The 14,703-nt window shown below is 37.1% G+C and overlaps 2 protein-coding genes across 2 annotated transcripts; one reads left to right on the top strand and one right to left on the bottom strand.

Annotated features, from left to right (window-relative positions):
• Nucleotides 1-2,078: 2,078 nt before the first annotated feature.
• Nucleotides 2,079-10,341, bottom strand: plek (pleckstrin). Its single transcript, XM_051126579.1, has 9 exons — nucleotides 10,180-10,341; nucleotides 9,091-9,246; nucleotides 8,814-8,995; nucleotides 8,593-8,684; nucleotides 8,231-8,415; nucleotides 6,513-6,617; nucleotides 6,237-6,320; nucleotides 6,075-6,147; nucleotides 2,079-4,777 (listed from the first exon to the last, which is right to left on the bottom strand). The coding sequence occupies exons 1-9, from the start codon at nucleotides 10,219-10,221 to the stop codon at nucleotides 4,638-4,640; spliced, it is 1,059 nt and encodes a 352-aa protein (XP_050982536.1). The 5' UTR covers nucleotides 10,222-10,341; the 3' UTR covers nucleotides 2,079-4,637.
• A 906-nt stretch (nucleotides 10,342-11,247) lies between these two features.
• On the top strand, nucleotides 11,248-13,786 carry cnrip1b (cannabinoid receptor interacting protein 1b). The gene is made up of 3 exons (XM_051125362.1): nucleotides 11,248-11,960; nucleotides 12,746-12,890; nucleotides 13,053-13,786. The coding sequence occupies exons 1-3, from the start codon at nucleotides 11,782-11,784 to the stop codon at nucleotides 13,215-13,217; spliced, it is 489 nt and encodes a 162-aa protein (XP_050981319.1). The 5' UTR covers nucleotides 11,248-11,781; the 3' UTR covers nucleotides 13,218-13,786.
• The last annotated feature ends 917 nt before the right edge of the window (nucleotides 13,787-14,703 follow it).

The following is a 14,703-nucleotide window of genomic DNA, read 5'->3' as shown; positions in this document are numbered from 1 at the left end:
AAACAGTCCTGGGGTCAATACACAGTAATCCAACAGAGTAATAAAGAATGCTCAGAAATGTCAGCCGGGGCAAAACAAGACTTTGCAATGAATGTATGAAAACTGGAAGTTTATATAGGACGGGAACAGGAAATGATTGTCCGTGAGGGCAGAGCCAGGTACGGGGTTATGGGAAATGGAGTTTGTGAATGGTAGAGTCAATACTCAGGAGATGGTGGCCTCTGGTGGCGATTGGGGGGAACCACACAGGCCGGATTAGTTACAAATACTGTGAATTATTATTATCATATCATCATTCTTTTTTGAATATATCGAAAGCTGAATTTTCAGCATCATTACTCCAGTCTTCAGTGCCACATGATCCTTCAGAAATCATTCTCATATGCTGATTTGCTGCTCAAGAAACATTTCTGATTATTATCAATGCTGAAAACAACTGTGCTGCCCAATATTGTATATGTATTTTTTAGGATTCTTTTAATGAGTAGAAAGATCAAAATACAGCATTTATTCGATCCATTACTATGCATTTATCCAGCATTTGTTTTGATCAGTTTAATCAATTAAAAACAAACAAAAAAAACCTACTCACCTTAACTTCTGAACAGTGTTTTTGATTTTTTTCTAAATATACACATTTATAGATATACACATTTAAAATGTACAATATTTCTCTTTTGGCAAGATGGACCATGAATAATGATGACAAATACAAATTGTTGTCACTAGTGGCACCAAACCCTCATCAGCCATTGGTCAGATAAAGATAGCCCCGCCCACTTGACTGAATGCACAAAATCTAAATGTTAGTTTTCACTTCAAGGAATATCTTTATATTATACCACTGCAACTGAACAAATATTCAGTATAATTAGTAGTACTTGGTGAATTCTGTTAGCCATGTTGAATTTACGTTGTCATACAGGTACATAAAAAAATAAAATAAATAACATCACACCCTGAATGTCTAAAAATAGATTTTAAAGCTCTGTAGGATCACATTATCTTAAAATGCCTCCTGTAAACTCATTTCAGTGATAGCAGACACCTGACTGGACAATCAAAACTAACTATTTGAAGTGAGATGTGCATCTGAATGTCCAGTATAAACTACAACCTAAAGGGGTCGTCGGATGCCCATTTTCCACAAGTTGATATGATTCTTTAGGGTCTTAATGAAAAGCCTATAACATGCTTTGGTTAAAATTTCTCTATGGTAGTGTAAAAAACACCTTTTTTTTACCTTGCTAAAATAAGCTCTGCAAAAATTAACCTATTCTGGCCGATGTTGTTTTAAATGTTAATGAGCTCTGCTCGCCCCTCCCCTCTCTTCTCTCTGTGGAGTGACGAGCCTGTTTACTGTAGCCGCATTTAGCCGCTAAACTTGCTAACTAGCACATTATTAGGAAGGGCCATTGCAAAGATAAAAAAAAAACAAAAAAAACCTTATACTCACTTCTGCTGTAAGTGAAGCTGGATCATGAATGATTCGCATGAACATAGACAGATATATGTAGATCAGGTGGCGCATTCCCTTCACAAACAAAGTCATCCACTGCATCTTCAGCGGCTCAGATGTCATAAATGACGACTATGTTCATTATTACATCCAATAACAGCCTCAATCGCTTAGGAGCCATTCTTGTCTACATCCCTGTTTCGGAATCGAAACAATGGTGATCGGACTGTTACTGCTCATTCAAGGCGGGTCTACGGTAAGACGGTCATGTCAATCAATCTATTGTGGGAGCGGCCTCTGTTGGTGTGTCGTCACACAGACAAGATGCTGAGAATGGCTTGATTTGAAAAAGAGGAAATTATTTTTACAGATTAATTAAAAACCACTGGGTAGATTTTTATCATTACAGGGTGGTTGTGTACATACACTGCCAACACACATTTATGTTCAAACAACATGTAAAAGTGAACTTTGCATCTGATGACATAACTTTGCATCTTTGCATAAATTTTATATTATACTTTGAATTTAAATGTTTTGATCTCATATTTATAAAAAGTAGTTATCAGCAGTGTTAGCTAAATATATTCTGTAGAAATCTGTTGTTAAACTATAACATTATATACACAGCATCTGTTAAGGCAAATCTAGATATATAATAAATGGCACTGTTCATAATGCAGAACTTTTTTATTTTTTTATTTATTTTTTTTTTTTGGACATTTACTGCCCTCTTGTGTCCTAATCATCTGACTGCAGGAACCAACACGCATATTGTACCCATAAGGTATGTAGACACATTTTTTCATCTTCTTATTTTTTTTTTTTTATATTTTGCTCCATAAATGCAATCACATTTATTATTAGAGTCTCAAATTAAGTATTTTTTTCCAAAACACAAACAGGTAAAATAACAATGTATTCTTAAGTAAGTTTTCTTTACAAAACAAGAATGACACTTTCTACTGTTAGAATTTACTGTAGTAAATGTTGCATAGAACATGTTTACATTACAGTGCAACATTCCTATTCCTAATTCGACCACTTTTAGATGCAGTGAAGCTGAAAGACTAACACCTGTGTAGGTGTTCAGCTACATCGAATTGTTTCGAAAGTATTTCATTTTGTAGAATTAGAATATATTTCAGTATGGTATTATTGTAGACATATAGCAAATCGCTGTATTACTCAGTTTTGTATAAAATTCAACATTTTTGAAAAGAGTAGACATGCAAATTGGACTGTAGGTACATAGAGTTTTGGTGATGTTTGTGTATGAGTAAGAAATGCATTTATGTAATGTGACAGGTGTAGTCACTCAATGCATTTGTACCAAAGCAATGATAATAGCTAGATCGATATGTAGATAGATATATTCGACTGTGGGCTGAAATAAGCGTCAGTAAACAGGAAACAGAGGTGTGTGTAAATACATATATATATACGGTGTGGCTCCTGTGAAGGTGTGATAACATGTTTCTGCATAATTCTGCAGTTATCTCCGAAAACTGTTAGTGCTCACACTTGACCTTTGTTAAACAGCAGCACTCGGTATGCTGTGAGTGAAAGGTGTTAAAGCAGGCGTCAGTGTGACAGAGTTAGTTGAAGGTGAGCGTATTGAAAACAGAATCATATATCAGAATCACATGGCTCACCATAAGCTCAGCCTTTCAGAGATGCTGAAAAGCAGTTTCAAAAAACAGTCCTTTCTCAGTGTTCAAAACAAGACTGACAGCATCAGTTAAACTAAACTCACATTTACAGCATCAAAGTTACAACAAAGTCTATTGGTCCAGGATTTCAGAAGGATTTACAGTGGAAATGGAAACTTGTATTTTTGTTAAAGCACTGGCATGAATTATTTAGTTAATATTTGAGCTATGTAATATTTTGTACATGTTATGCAAATAAAAGTCTATAGTTTTTTGTTTGTTTGTTTTCCCCTGCAAACAGTCATTTTCTTTTCCGAGTAGTGTGTTGTTATCTTTGCATGTGTCATAAAAAGTGACCAGGTTTGGTGCTTCAAATGTTAATAAGTTACCAAGTTTGGTGTTTAAAATTTGACAAAGTTACAAAGTTGGGTGCTTAAAATGTTGAAATGTGTTACTAATCATTTCATTAACATCAGTGCTCATTATCTGCTGCCTCTGTAGAGACGCTAATAGCGTAGTGTTGTTTGGTGACATGAAAAGCGAACAGCAAAATGTAACCTTTGAAGCTCTGCTATCCTAATAGTGTAAGGAAAAAAAACTACAAGTATCCTCAGAGTATCGACAACAGCTCCATCTGCTGCCTCAGAAAATTTACAGCAGCTGTAAAGTCCGGAAATGCACATTATATCAACTTTACATGTTTCTTAGCAACATTTCAAGACCAACAAAAAAAAACACAAAAAACAAAGAATCACCCCCTCTCTAAACAGTAACATCAAACCACAAAAAAACATTTAAAAGTACAACAAATATCCCAGAAATCAGGGGGAAAAAACTCTCTATTAATAAATAAACCAAGAAAGAGTTTCAAGTACACTAATTAAAACAACTAGACTGTGCACCTTCAACATATATAAACATTTCAAAGTGTTATTTCATTTTTATTGTTGCCCAAAGTTAAATTGTCTTTAAAATAATATGTATTGACAGTGCTAGATGATTACTATATCCGCATAGTGAGCAGAGTAGAGCTGTGATATTTTGAGACCGTTTTGCGTTACACCACCGCACCATCAGACTGTTACAGCTCTATATCTAGACCCACTTAAGATGAGAAACAGGAAGTGGTACTACTTGAAATGAAAACAGGAAAATGCTGGACACTGAAGATTCCCTTGACACGCTCTCCACTGTGCTGACACTTCTGGACGGGCACATCAATGCCATTTACTATCAGTTTCTGGTGAAACAACACATTTGCCCACATCCTGTCTCTACTTTTAGTGTGAGTTGTTTTTGTTTTTTTTAACATGAGAAATTGTGTCACATGGGAGCTAAAAAGCCTCTTGTTTTGTGCAAATGCGGAAGGTGAAACAACCAACTGGAATCTTTATTTTTAGAAAATGCTGAAGAGGAGACATATTTAGTGCGCAGACGAAACTTCAGACAGATCCTCACTCTTAACTCTGCATGTCTTTACCGAGTGAGTTTGTTGTTCTTCAGACCGCAGGACGGATCTAATACAGTTATTTTCCCGACTTTGCGACGCTCTGTATGGCTTTGATCCAGTCCTTGCGCTCGTCGGTTGTCGCTGCCTGTAGGTAATAGTGTACCTCGTCAGACGTGATGATCTCAAAGAGATTCCCATCCACCTCGTGTCTCTTGGCTGCAGGAGTTTATAAGAGAGGGAAACTTCAATAAAAGTACATTTCATATTGTATAAATGCTTTGCCATTTAAATACCGTTATTGTTAGGGGTTCAAGGTGCTAGCCCCTATTGTAATTATTGTGTTTTTATTATTATTATTTGAATGGGAGTCTATGGAAGCCCTGTCAGCCATACATAGGAAAAGGATGAAATCTGGTACACTGGTAGAACTGGTCCTGAATAGCTATCAGACAAACTGTTGGGTCTCTACGACATACTCCATAGCGCCATCACCAGTTCAAAAATTCACTAATAGACCTTTTTCCTGAGTAAATGATGAGCGATGCCATTACAAATTCTAACTTCTAATTGGATGCTCTTCTGTTCGGTCTCCATAGAAACCCATTTAAATAGCACCCATCTGTTTTTAATGTCGGCAGCTTCTTGTCATCTACACACTCATTAAACTTTGAGGAGCGAGGCACTGACAAATGACTGTCATTGCGACATTGCAAAATGATGGCGCTATGGTGCCATGTGCTTTTTAAAAACATACATTAGATTATCAACTCGGAATATACGCTAATTTGACTTGAAACACTGGACACTGGAAAGGCAAAGCATTCTTCAAGCTAAAAGTCAGGCTGACTTCCGCATTCAGGAAAAACGACTATAAAACGGATAGTTCCGGTCCTGGATTCTGATTGGTTGAGCTGCATTCGAAGCTGTTGTACATTACTCTCGAACATACACCTTTGTTTACTTTTTTGTGTGTTGCTTGGCAACCAATTTGTTGCAACCACAACCGTTTTTGAGGAACTACATTGTTTGGCGGAAGAATGATGTTTTTAGTTATATCACTACACTTTATTTGCTCTGTTTTATTTTGTAAAACCTTACTATGTATATGGAATAACGGTTTTATAAAAGCAATAAGCCCGGTGAAGCCGTGGTTTACAGTGAATTTATAACAGCTTTTATTTTCGTTTCGTTATAACTTCTGAACACTTTATCCTAAAAACAAACTTCATAGTTGATCTGATTACACTTCTCATGCTGATCAAGATTAGTCTCTTACATCTAGACTAGCCATTACAGTAGCCACCATTTTGAGATGTGCTGTATTCTGTTTTTTGCTGCTCCTCTTTCAAATCTTGTTGAAAATCTTTCTCTTTATTTTTGAAGTGAAGCATGTTACGTGATGGGTTTTGCAATATTTATTAGCCCCATTAGGATTTATAGAACGGCATATTTATAAAGCAGTGGATGGTGAAATGTGTTTATCTGTATTGTTTAGATAGACCAGTCGTCATACCATCAGGCACGTATTCCACCGCAGTCACAACGGAGCCACGCAGGTGAATGGAGCCGAGAGGATCATCCTCACCCTTACAGAGACACACAGACGATCCAAAAATGTGTTTTAACAATACATGAAAAACAAACTGATCTTTAGAGATGGCAGGAACACGCTTACTTTGGTAGGATCATAGTAGTGGATATAAGCAGGATCATCTCTCAAGATAAACTTTCTGACTTTCCAATTCTTTCGCCGGTGACCCTGTGTAGGAAAAAGAAATGATGATGAACATCTGATATCGTATATGCTTGTAAATGCTTGTTAATCTTTTTTAATATGAGGTTGAATCATATGCTGGATATCACAGGTTTTGTAGGACTCACTCGTCAAATCACACATTTACACATTAAACCACCAACCAGCATTGCAAGAGCATTGGTGTTTACCAGTTACCTGTTTGAGCAAACAGCCCTGTTTAACTATGGCCCCTCTGAACTCCTCCTTCACGACCACGTCCTCATCACTGGAGTAACCCTCACAAAAGAAACCGCTATCTGCCTGCAGATCAACACACATGCACACCTTCAACAACAGCTCTGGCTTCACAGACACGCAATTTGTTCCGGCACGCGCCCTATACGTGTCGTCCCATGTCGCCTAACTGAGTCATAAGTTATCGATTTTAAATACTCAGTTTCACTTTAACATATTGCTAAGAAAAAATCTATTTTGATTACATTTGAATTAATTATTTTATATTTAAAATATACTTTAAGTTTATATTTCGTTTCTTCAAGGGATAGGACCTTTTAAAACAGGCCGTCGTGTCACAAGGAGTGTTTATGATGTCCTAAAATTCTGCCTATGCAGCCAGCTCACTATGTATCGTATCCCGATCTTCAAGGAGCTGGATGCCAGAGGAGAAATAGTCCATCGACTGAGCCTGGCTTGGGTTTCTTTTCCACTGCCGCATTTAGCTTGCTTAGCTGGGGTTTAAACAGGGTTCGTACAGATACTGTAAAATGAAATTCCAACACTTTCAAGGACTTTTCAAGCGCTTTTTTCCCCCTTCAGTCAGATATCTCACTTATCGAACAATGTCTTCCATTTCAAATAATGATCTGCGATCCGTGCTACGAAGTTCCGATCTAAAGCAAAAGATTTGCGAACCCCCTGAATTTGATTCAGATCAGGACTTCAAACTGCGTAACGAGAATCATTTTATTTGAATCATTCAGTTCACTAAATGATTCACAAACCCGTTCCAAATTAAATCGTATGATTCACAATACACGCTCCAAAATCCCCACCTGAATCAAATGATTTGCAATATTTCAGTGTAAATCAAATGATTCGCAATTCGCAATTTGAAGTCCCAATCTGAAACAAATGATTCGCGATACACGATCCAATTGGAGTTCCAAAAAAGCTCTGTTCCACCCATCACTACATGCTCTTTAAAATTGTTACAAGCCATGTCAAAATTCGAAAATGAATGGCTCTTTTATTTTAATCTGGGTTTTGCTAGTGAATCGCTTGAAATGAATGATCGAAGTCACAAGTTTGAATCAATCGGAGTGGTTCCTGTGTAAATGACTCAACTGATTTGGTTCATTTTTCTCTCTCTTTGCATACTTGTTTAGCTTGATTGTTTTCTGACATTAACTGAAATAAGCAAAAAAGGTATGTTTTTTTTTTTTTTTTTTTTTTTTTTTTTTTTTTTTTTTTTTACTTTTTTACGAATTTTACGTGAAATTGTATGTGCCTATTGACAAAATTAAACACTTCTTACATACATACATTGTCTTTCAATAATTCAAGCACCTCTTCAGAAATATTGCTATCTTCAAGGGTTTTCCAGGCCTTAAATTTCCAAAAGTCAAATTCAGGTACTTCTTTAAGCACCTTATACGAACCCTATTTAAAAAGCACTTAATATTCAGTAATATCATCAATTTGACAGCACTAAATGAGAACAAAACGAAATGAAATTGACATGAACTGAGCTAAATAATAATGGTATTGTCTTCTGCTTTATAACAGAATCAAATTAGTTTTATAACTGATGAATACTGACACGAATATCTTTGTAGAGAATATCCAACACATCATTAAATCGCTTTATGGAACAGAGCCAATAATTAACTGTGCCTTGTGATTTGTTAACTCACAAAGTAATAAAGAGCGTCGATTTGGTCCAGAAAAACAGACTCTGCTCCTTTTTCTGCCCCGTCTTTGGACACGTCTCCGGCAGGCAGCAGGAATCCCTCGTTCAGCAGTCCGGTGGCCAGCATCAGTCCCTCGGATCTGTTTCTGGACTTCCCCTCAGAAATCAACCAGTCGATCACTGTGTTTCCTGCCAGCAGACCAAGAGAAGGTCAACAAACCTCACAGGAAGATTAAAGAGATTAAATGGAGATGGTCCTCTAGAGAAAACACCTTGGTGATCATCATTCTCATTTATAGTAGTAGCTGTAGTAGTAAGACAGGTTTGGTCTTCATTTTGCCTCAGGAGCTGGAGTAAATATTTTACCTGTGAAACAGTGATTGAACAGCCTTTTATCCTTCTCTACCTTCAGCTCTTTAACCCCTTTGTCTTGGTCTTTCATTAAAATATACAGCTCACTATAAACAGAGAACAAAGGCAATATTTTAACAGTTTTATTTATTGTCCATTTTTAGCAAAAACAGCAGTGAGATCAGAAATATTTCAAATCTGATCCAATTTGATAACTGAAATAGACAGTGTATTACCTCAGGTTAACATTTTCCGGTAATCGAATAGATCGGCGCGTTGACTTCCTTGCAAACTTCTTGCCGCCCTGTAAACAAGTGATGGCCCTCTTGATGTCTTTAACCCAAAGCTCCCTCTCCTCTAGGTGTGTCGCTTGGAAGAAATGGTCCTGGTTTTTGGCTGTACTGACCTTAAACACTAGCTGTTGAAAAAAAGCGTATAAAAGATATTCATGGAAAAACTCTAGATACGTCAGCAGTACGCTGGTATTAAAGACTTAAAGTGTGATTCCTTCACCGTTCTTTTAGTGAAATCCTGGCACGGGCTGGTCAGAGTCGCACCCTTCAGAGGGATCATTCCCTTCGGACTGTTGTCTGTCTTCTTCTTGTAAAACTCAATGGCATCATCTGCTAACACCACCCACACCACCTTCCATGAGTTGAGCACAGTCCCCTGCAAAACAAGAACAGTTCACCGCTGTAGCTTCCTAAAATGACTGACACAAATACTGAACACAAACGCAGCAGTAGTGCTGAGCTATAGACAAATAGCTTGTTACATTATTCCACAGCTAAAGGAACATATCGCTTGATATAAAGGATTACATCAGCACTGTGAATTATAGCACACAAAAGAATGTCAGTGTAGTGCGAACATTCAATTTCGGTCATTTTCAGTTCTGTATTTTAGCTGACAAACACAGTAGTGGGTGGAAAATATTTTCAGCTGCCAGATCCTGATGCACAAAGTAGTTATATTACTATTACAGTAAAAAAAAAATGCGGACAAAGTTAAATGTATGTTACATGCTGCAATGATTGTGTGTTTGGAAAAGGAAGTTGTTTCAACGTCTATTCCCAAAATAGAGCAACTTCGCAACTTCACGGAAAAACATGACAAAACATCAGCACATGACATCAGTACTGTCATACATGGTATTGTCATGGTGCATTTTCAAAAACCAAGACTTTCGCATGGTACTTTTATGGTAATAGCCTATATTGTTCAGTGCCAGCACTGCAAAATTGTACACCTCAATAAATTTACCAATTAGCCAAACTCACAAATGCTGTATTGGGTTAATCTGAAGTTTCAGTTGCAAAGGTATCTTTAATTGTATCTACTATATGTAGATTCGTGACTTTCCAAAACGTCCTGTTTGGATAAACACCGAAATCTTTCTTTTTATGTAGTCTGTTGATTTTAAATAAAGAGTTTTGGAATATCTTTAATTGTACTTGTCAGTAAAATTTCCTTTTAAGGTCACCAGTGATACTGATACTGACACATTTCAACTTAATTCTCCATAACCCTGAAGCACATCATAGAAAAGCTACTACTGTACCACAGAATGGCAGAAGAATGAAAGGTAAAACCCAGTCTTACCTTTTTCACTAAGTATCCTTCTCTGATTGTGGTTGGTTCCATAGCTATGAAGTACAGCTGCGAGTCTCGGTCTACAGGGAGTGGTGAATGTAAGACCCATGCAGTTCAGCTGAATTTGTGTCTGACGTGTAACCTCAGTTGACAGTTATAGACACATTTTGATGAAAGGGAAGTTGCACACTGCCTGACAGGCGGTCAGCTTGTTTCCTCTGTGTTCCAACCCACACAGCAAACGAGTCAGAGGGCAAATTATACTAGTTGTGTTTAGTGATAACAAGCCCATGGCTGATAGTGAAAGAGTTTTTTTTGTTGTTGTTGTCATATTTTTCATTCTGGCCTTAATATGAATGTGAACAATGCATAATATCATCATATTAAATTGTTAGAATAAACATTTAACAGCTGCAAAGAACCATACTGTCAAAAACTGGTTCCTGGTAAGAAGACCCTTTAGGAACCTATTTGGTGACACAATGAAACACTTATTTAGAGGCCTGCACCTTCTGTGGGAAATAATACTTCAGCTAACTAATCACATTAGAGAAACTATACTCTCACAGGAAGCTGAATGAAGAGAGTTGAAGAAGTGTTACAGAAGACCGGTGCATTGCATGTCTGCGGTAACTGAAGAGGGACAGGGCCTAGGCTGTGTTTGCGGTTTATCAACAATAATAAAGTAATGTTGTAACACTCATTTAAGAATTTAAACCATCATCCAGTTTACTGGATTGTTTAATTTTTTAATCAAACAAATAAAAGGTGTTTTTCACACGTGGTTTTGAAAGGAAGTGAGAGAGTTGTACCTCAGTATATGAGATAATCCGCCTCTATCTTATTACCTCATCAGTGCTTTCAAATGCAAAAGTGGAACCCAATTGTTACATGCAAAATAACTGAAGACAGACAAAAAGCACTGAGGTGGAACTATTATGACACAGTGATACATCAGATGGTGGCTGTACCACTGTGTGGCGTTATGATACTAATAAATATTGTATTGTAATAAATGATTACTAAATCAAATACCGTTGTGATTTGTATTTTGATATTATAGCCTACAGGGTTCTGGTTCTTGTCCATGTAAATCTACCATGTCATCTACAGCATACTCTAAGAAAGTTAAAGAAACACCACTGTATTTGATGCCCAAAACCGCATGGCATCGTCATGGGACATGTTCAAAATTAAAAATAGCATAGCTGGACAGCCTGCCATGGTATTTTGATGCTATTTCTCAGTGGCTATTCGCTGCAAAATCGTACTCGTCACACTTGGTGTCGTTGAGCAATAGAAGCCTGCGGTACTGGAAATCACTCATTTTGGCATAGGAATATTTCAATGATCAATTAGTCAAACACACACATGCTGTATCGGGTTAATCTGGAGTGGGATCCACCGCCTCTCTCTTGATCTCATTAGGTCGTACAGACATGCGCTTGTTCGGATTACTGTTCGGGATTATGGACAGGAACAGCAGACATGACTTTGGACGTGCTTTCTGCGATGCGTTTTTCACGCGTTACGACGTAACGATTTAGTTCAGGCTGAAATATCTTGACCTGTTTTCTCGCACCTGACTGCCTTTCCGGATCATTTGGCATCATGGCTGACATACCCCAGCTGATTAAAATCGGCGTTTCGCTGAAAACCACTCCGAATAACGGACCCGTCTACTTCAAATCGGACGGGACGAGATTCGGTCAGACCCGAACCATCAAATTATTGACGGGAACTAAATACAAGATCGACGTGGTCGTTAAACCGGGAGCGGTTGAGGCGGCGTGAGTACATTTGTAGTGCATCAGAAATTAAAATATATATTATTAGTTGTCTCATTTTAATAGGAAATGTCTTGTTGTGAATAAAGCCTCGTTTGCATTGAGAGATAAGATGCATTGGGGGCATATCAAGGACTGAGAATTTATTTTTCAGGATTATTGGAATAAATAAACGACATGTTTATTCTGTGATGTAAAATTGCAAATGACCGATGCAGCACAGTGATACTTTGACATAACCTATACAAGACAATAATGCTAAATTATTATTGTGGGCTGTGCATGTTTCATAGTGCTGATTATGAGTACAAATAAATGAAAATAAATGAATTTTGTATGTAGCGTGTGATGATACATATGGGATGTCATGATGGTGGGGCTTATCCTACATGGACTGTGTCTCATGCACTGACAGAGGGAGCTGACAGATTGCTTCCTTTGGCTGTCAAATCTAGACGATTAAGGCATCAGCCATGTTTGACTGACTGCATGTTGTAATGCATGTAGTATTGTTACATGTAGGCCTACATATATCCAGGCAAAGATGTCTGACATTTCATTTAGAAGAGGTATTCGTTATACATAATATAAGAGGTATTCGTTAAGCATATATGCGCAGTGAAATAAGTGATATTCAGAATGTCAAAGAGGTTTTTGACAGGCTAAACCATGATAAGGAAATCATATTAGACATTCAGTATGCACTGTCGAATTTAGCTGGTGTATTTTATTTTTGGTTGTTGTTGTGACAGTCTCTCCTTCTCTCACCTACACGTCTCATTTCTCAGATCCATGACTATTGGTGGAGTGACTTTTCCTCTGGAGCAGCAGTCTAAAGACCCTCAGTCTGTAGTGTACACTGGGATGTATGACACTGAGGGAGTAACACACACCAAAAGCGGAGAGAGACAACCTGTTCAGGTCAACATACAGGTGAGAACCTGAGGATTCACTTTGAAAATACTCTTAGAAATAAAAAGTACAGCAATGCAGCTCACTAGGTCTTGAAACAATGCATCAGTTATAACAGCCTGAAGAAGTATGTGACTGTAAAAATAAGAGTTTCAGCTGATATGCCATTTCTGTGCTCGACAGTTCACTCAGGCAGGACTTTTCGAGACCGTCTGGCAGGTCAAGTTTTACAACTACAACAAGAGAGACCACTGCCAATGGGGAAACAGCTTCAACAGTATCGAGTACGAGTGTAAACCCAACGACACGCGCACCCTCATGTGGATCAATAAAGAACTGTTTCTGTAAAAGAGTCTATGGTCAACTGTGAGAGAAGACACTCTTACGTAGAAACAGACAGTGAGCTAAACAACAAACCGCTGACTGTCATTCTCACTGAAATATGAATCAGCAGTTCCTGCTAGTGCAGGGGTGTAGCCTTTCATGTTAGCGACGTGTGTCTGCGACGTTTTGTGATGAAGTGGGAGTTTTGTTGGATTTGTCCTGGTGCTGATGGAAAATCAAAGCATTGTATCTGATGCAAAATAGTTGCACTTTACCCTGGTTGTTGTAGTGTTGACTCTTTTTTGCAGTTGTCCTTCCAGTTGTCTACCTCTGAAGAACCCAGTGAGGATGATGTTTACTTTTATATGAGTTTACAGATTTTATATAGATTTTATGTTAGACTTGTTATCATACAGTTTGTTAATCCACGTAAATGTAGCATTTTCCCAGTAAATTTTACCCATATCTATATATTTCTAGTGTGTATTTTTATGAGTATTTTGTAATGGTGCATTGTGATTTATGTGCAATAATTGTAACTTGGGGTATTTTTCCATATTTTTGCATTTTTCAAAATGGTATACCACTTTAAAAGAAAAATAAAGTATACCAAAAATGGGATGTGGTGTGCTTTAACTGAGTAGTCTTGGACTGACACATATCGGCACACATGCACGATTACGCAATTTTCAGACCCCATGCAGTGTCACTTCGGAAATACCCTTATTTAGCATGTTTTTCCCATGACTGATTATAACTGGAAATAACTGATAATAGAGGGTTACCAAAATAAAATAGCACTTGGCTGTTCAAATGATCTAAACATGCAGCCAGCAGGTGGCGCTGCAGCATAGTGTTTATGCCCCTTACATCTTAAATATGGTAAGACCCTAACACCACCATAAGACCTTAAAGGTGGGGTAAGACCACTTTAAAACCACCTCAAAGCGTTTATGAAAACCAGGATTAGGTTTTAACATACAAATATATACATGTACATCATACTGAAGAATAGCTTAACATTTTTTTGTGGTGATTTAAAAAAGTATGTTTGTGTAAGGTTACTCCAAACTGTCAGGAAAAAAAAAGTTCTATGAAAATTCTATAGAGAGAAGAATAAAACAGTAATAATTTAAAACGTAGTTTTCTAAATATGGTTAACAATTTATTACGTTAAACATTAGGTTAATATCTTAAGTCAAATTCAGCATATCTATATTTCCAGTACTTACTGCTGTAGTTTCCCATCAGAAATGTCGTTTTTCTAAGGACATTGTCATTATTACAATAATGACTAACAGGTGATATTAATGAAATGGGTAGTATTGTGAAATATTTGTACTATTTAAAATAACTGCTTTATTTGAATATATTTTAAAATGTAATTTAGTCCTGTGATCAAACATTTTTTCAGGTTTCTTTGATGAATAAAAAGATCCAAAGATTGGCATTTAACCAAATTCAAAAGCTTGGCGTCAGTACATATATATATATATATATATATATATAT

This window comes from Labeo rohita, chromosome 13 (assembly GCF_022985175.1).
Source record: "Labeo rohita strain BAU-BD-2019 chromosome 13, IGBB_LRoh.1.0, whole genome shotgun sequence".
Taxonomy (NCBI): Eukaryota; Metazoa; Chordata; class Actinopteri; order Cypriniformes; family Cyprinidae; genus Labeo; species Labeo rohita.
The sequence above is the reverse complement of the archived record's forward strand: the minus strand, read 5'-3'. Positions and strand labels throughout refer to the sequence as shown.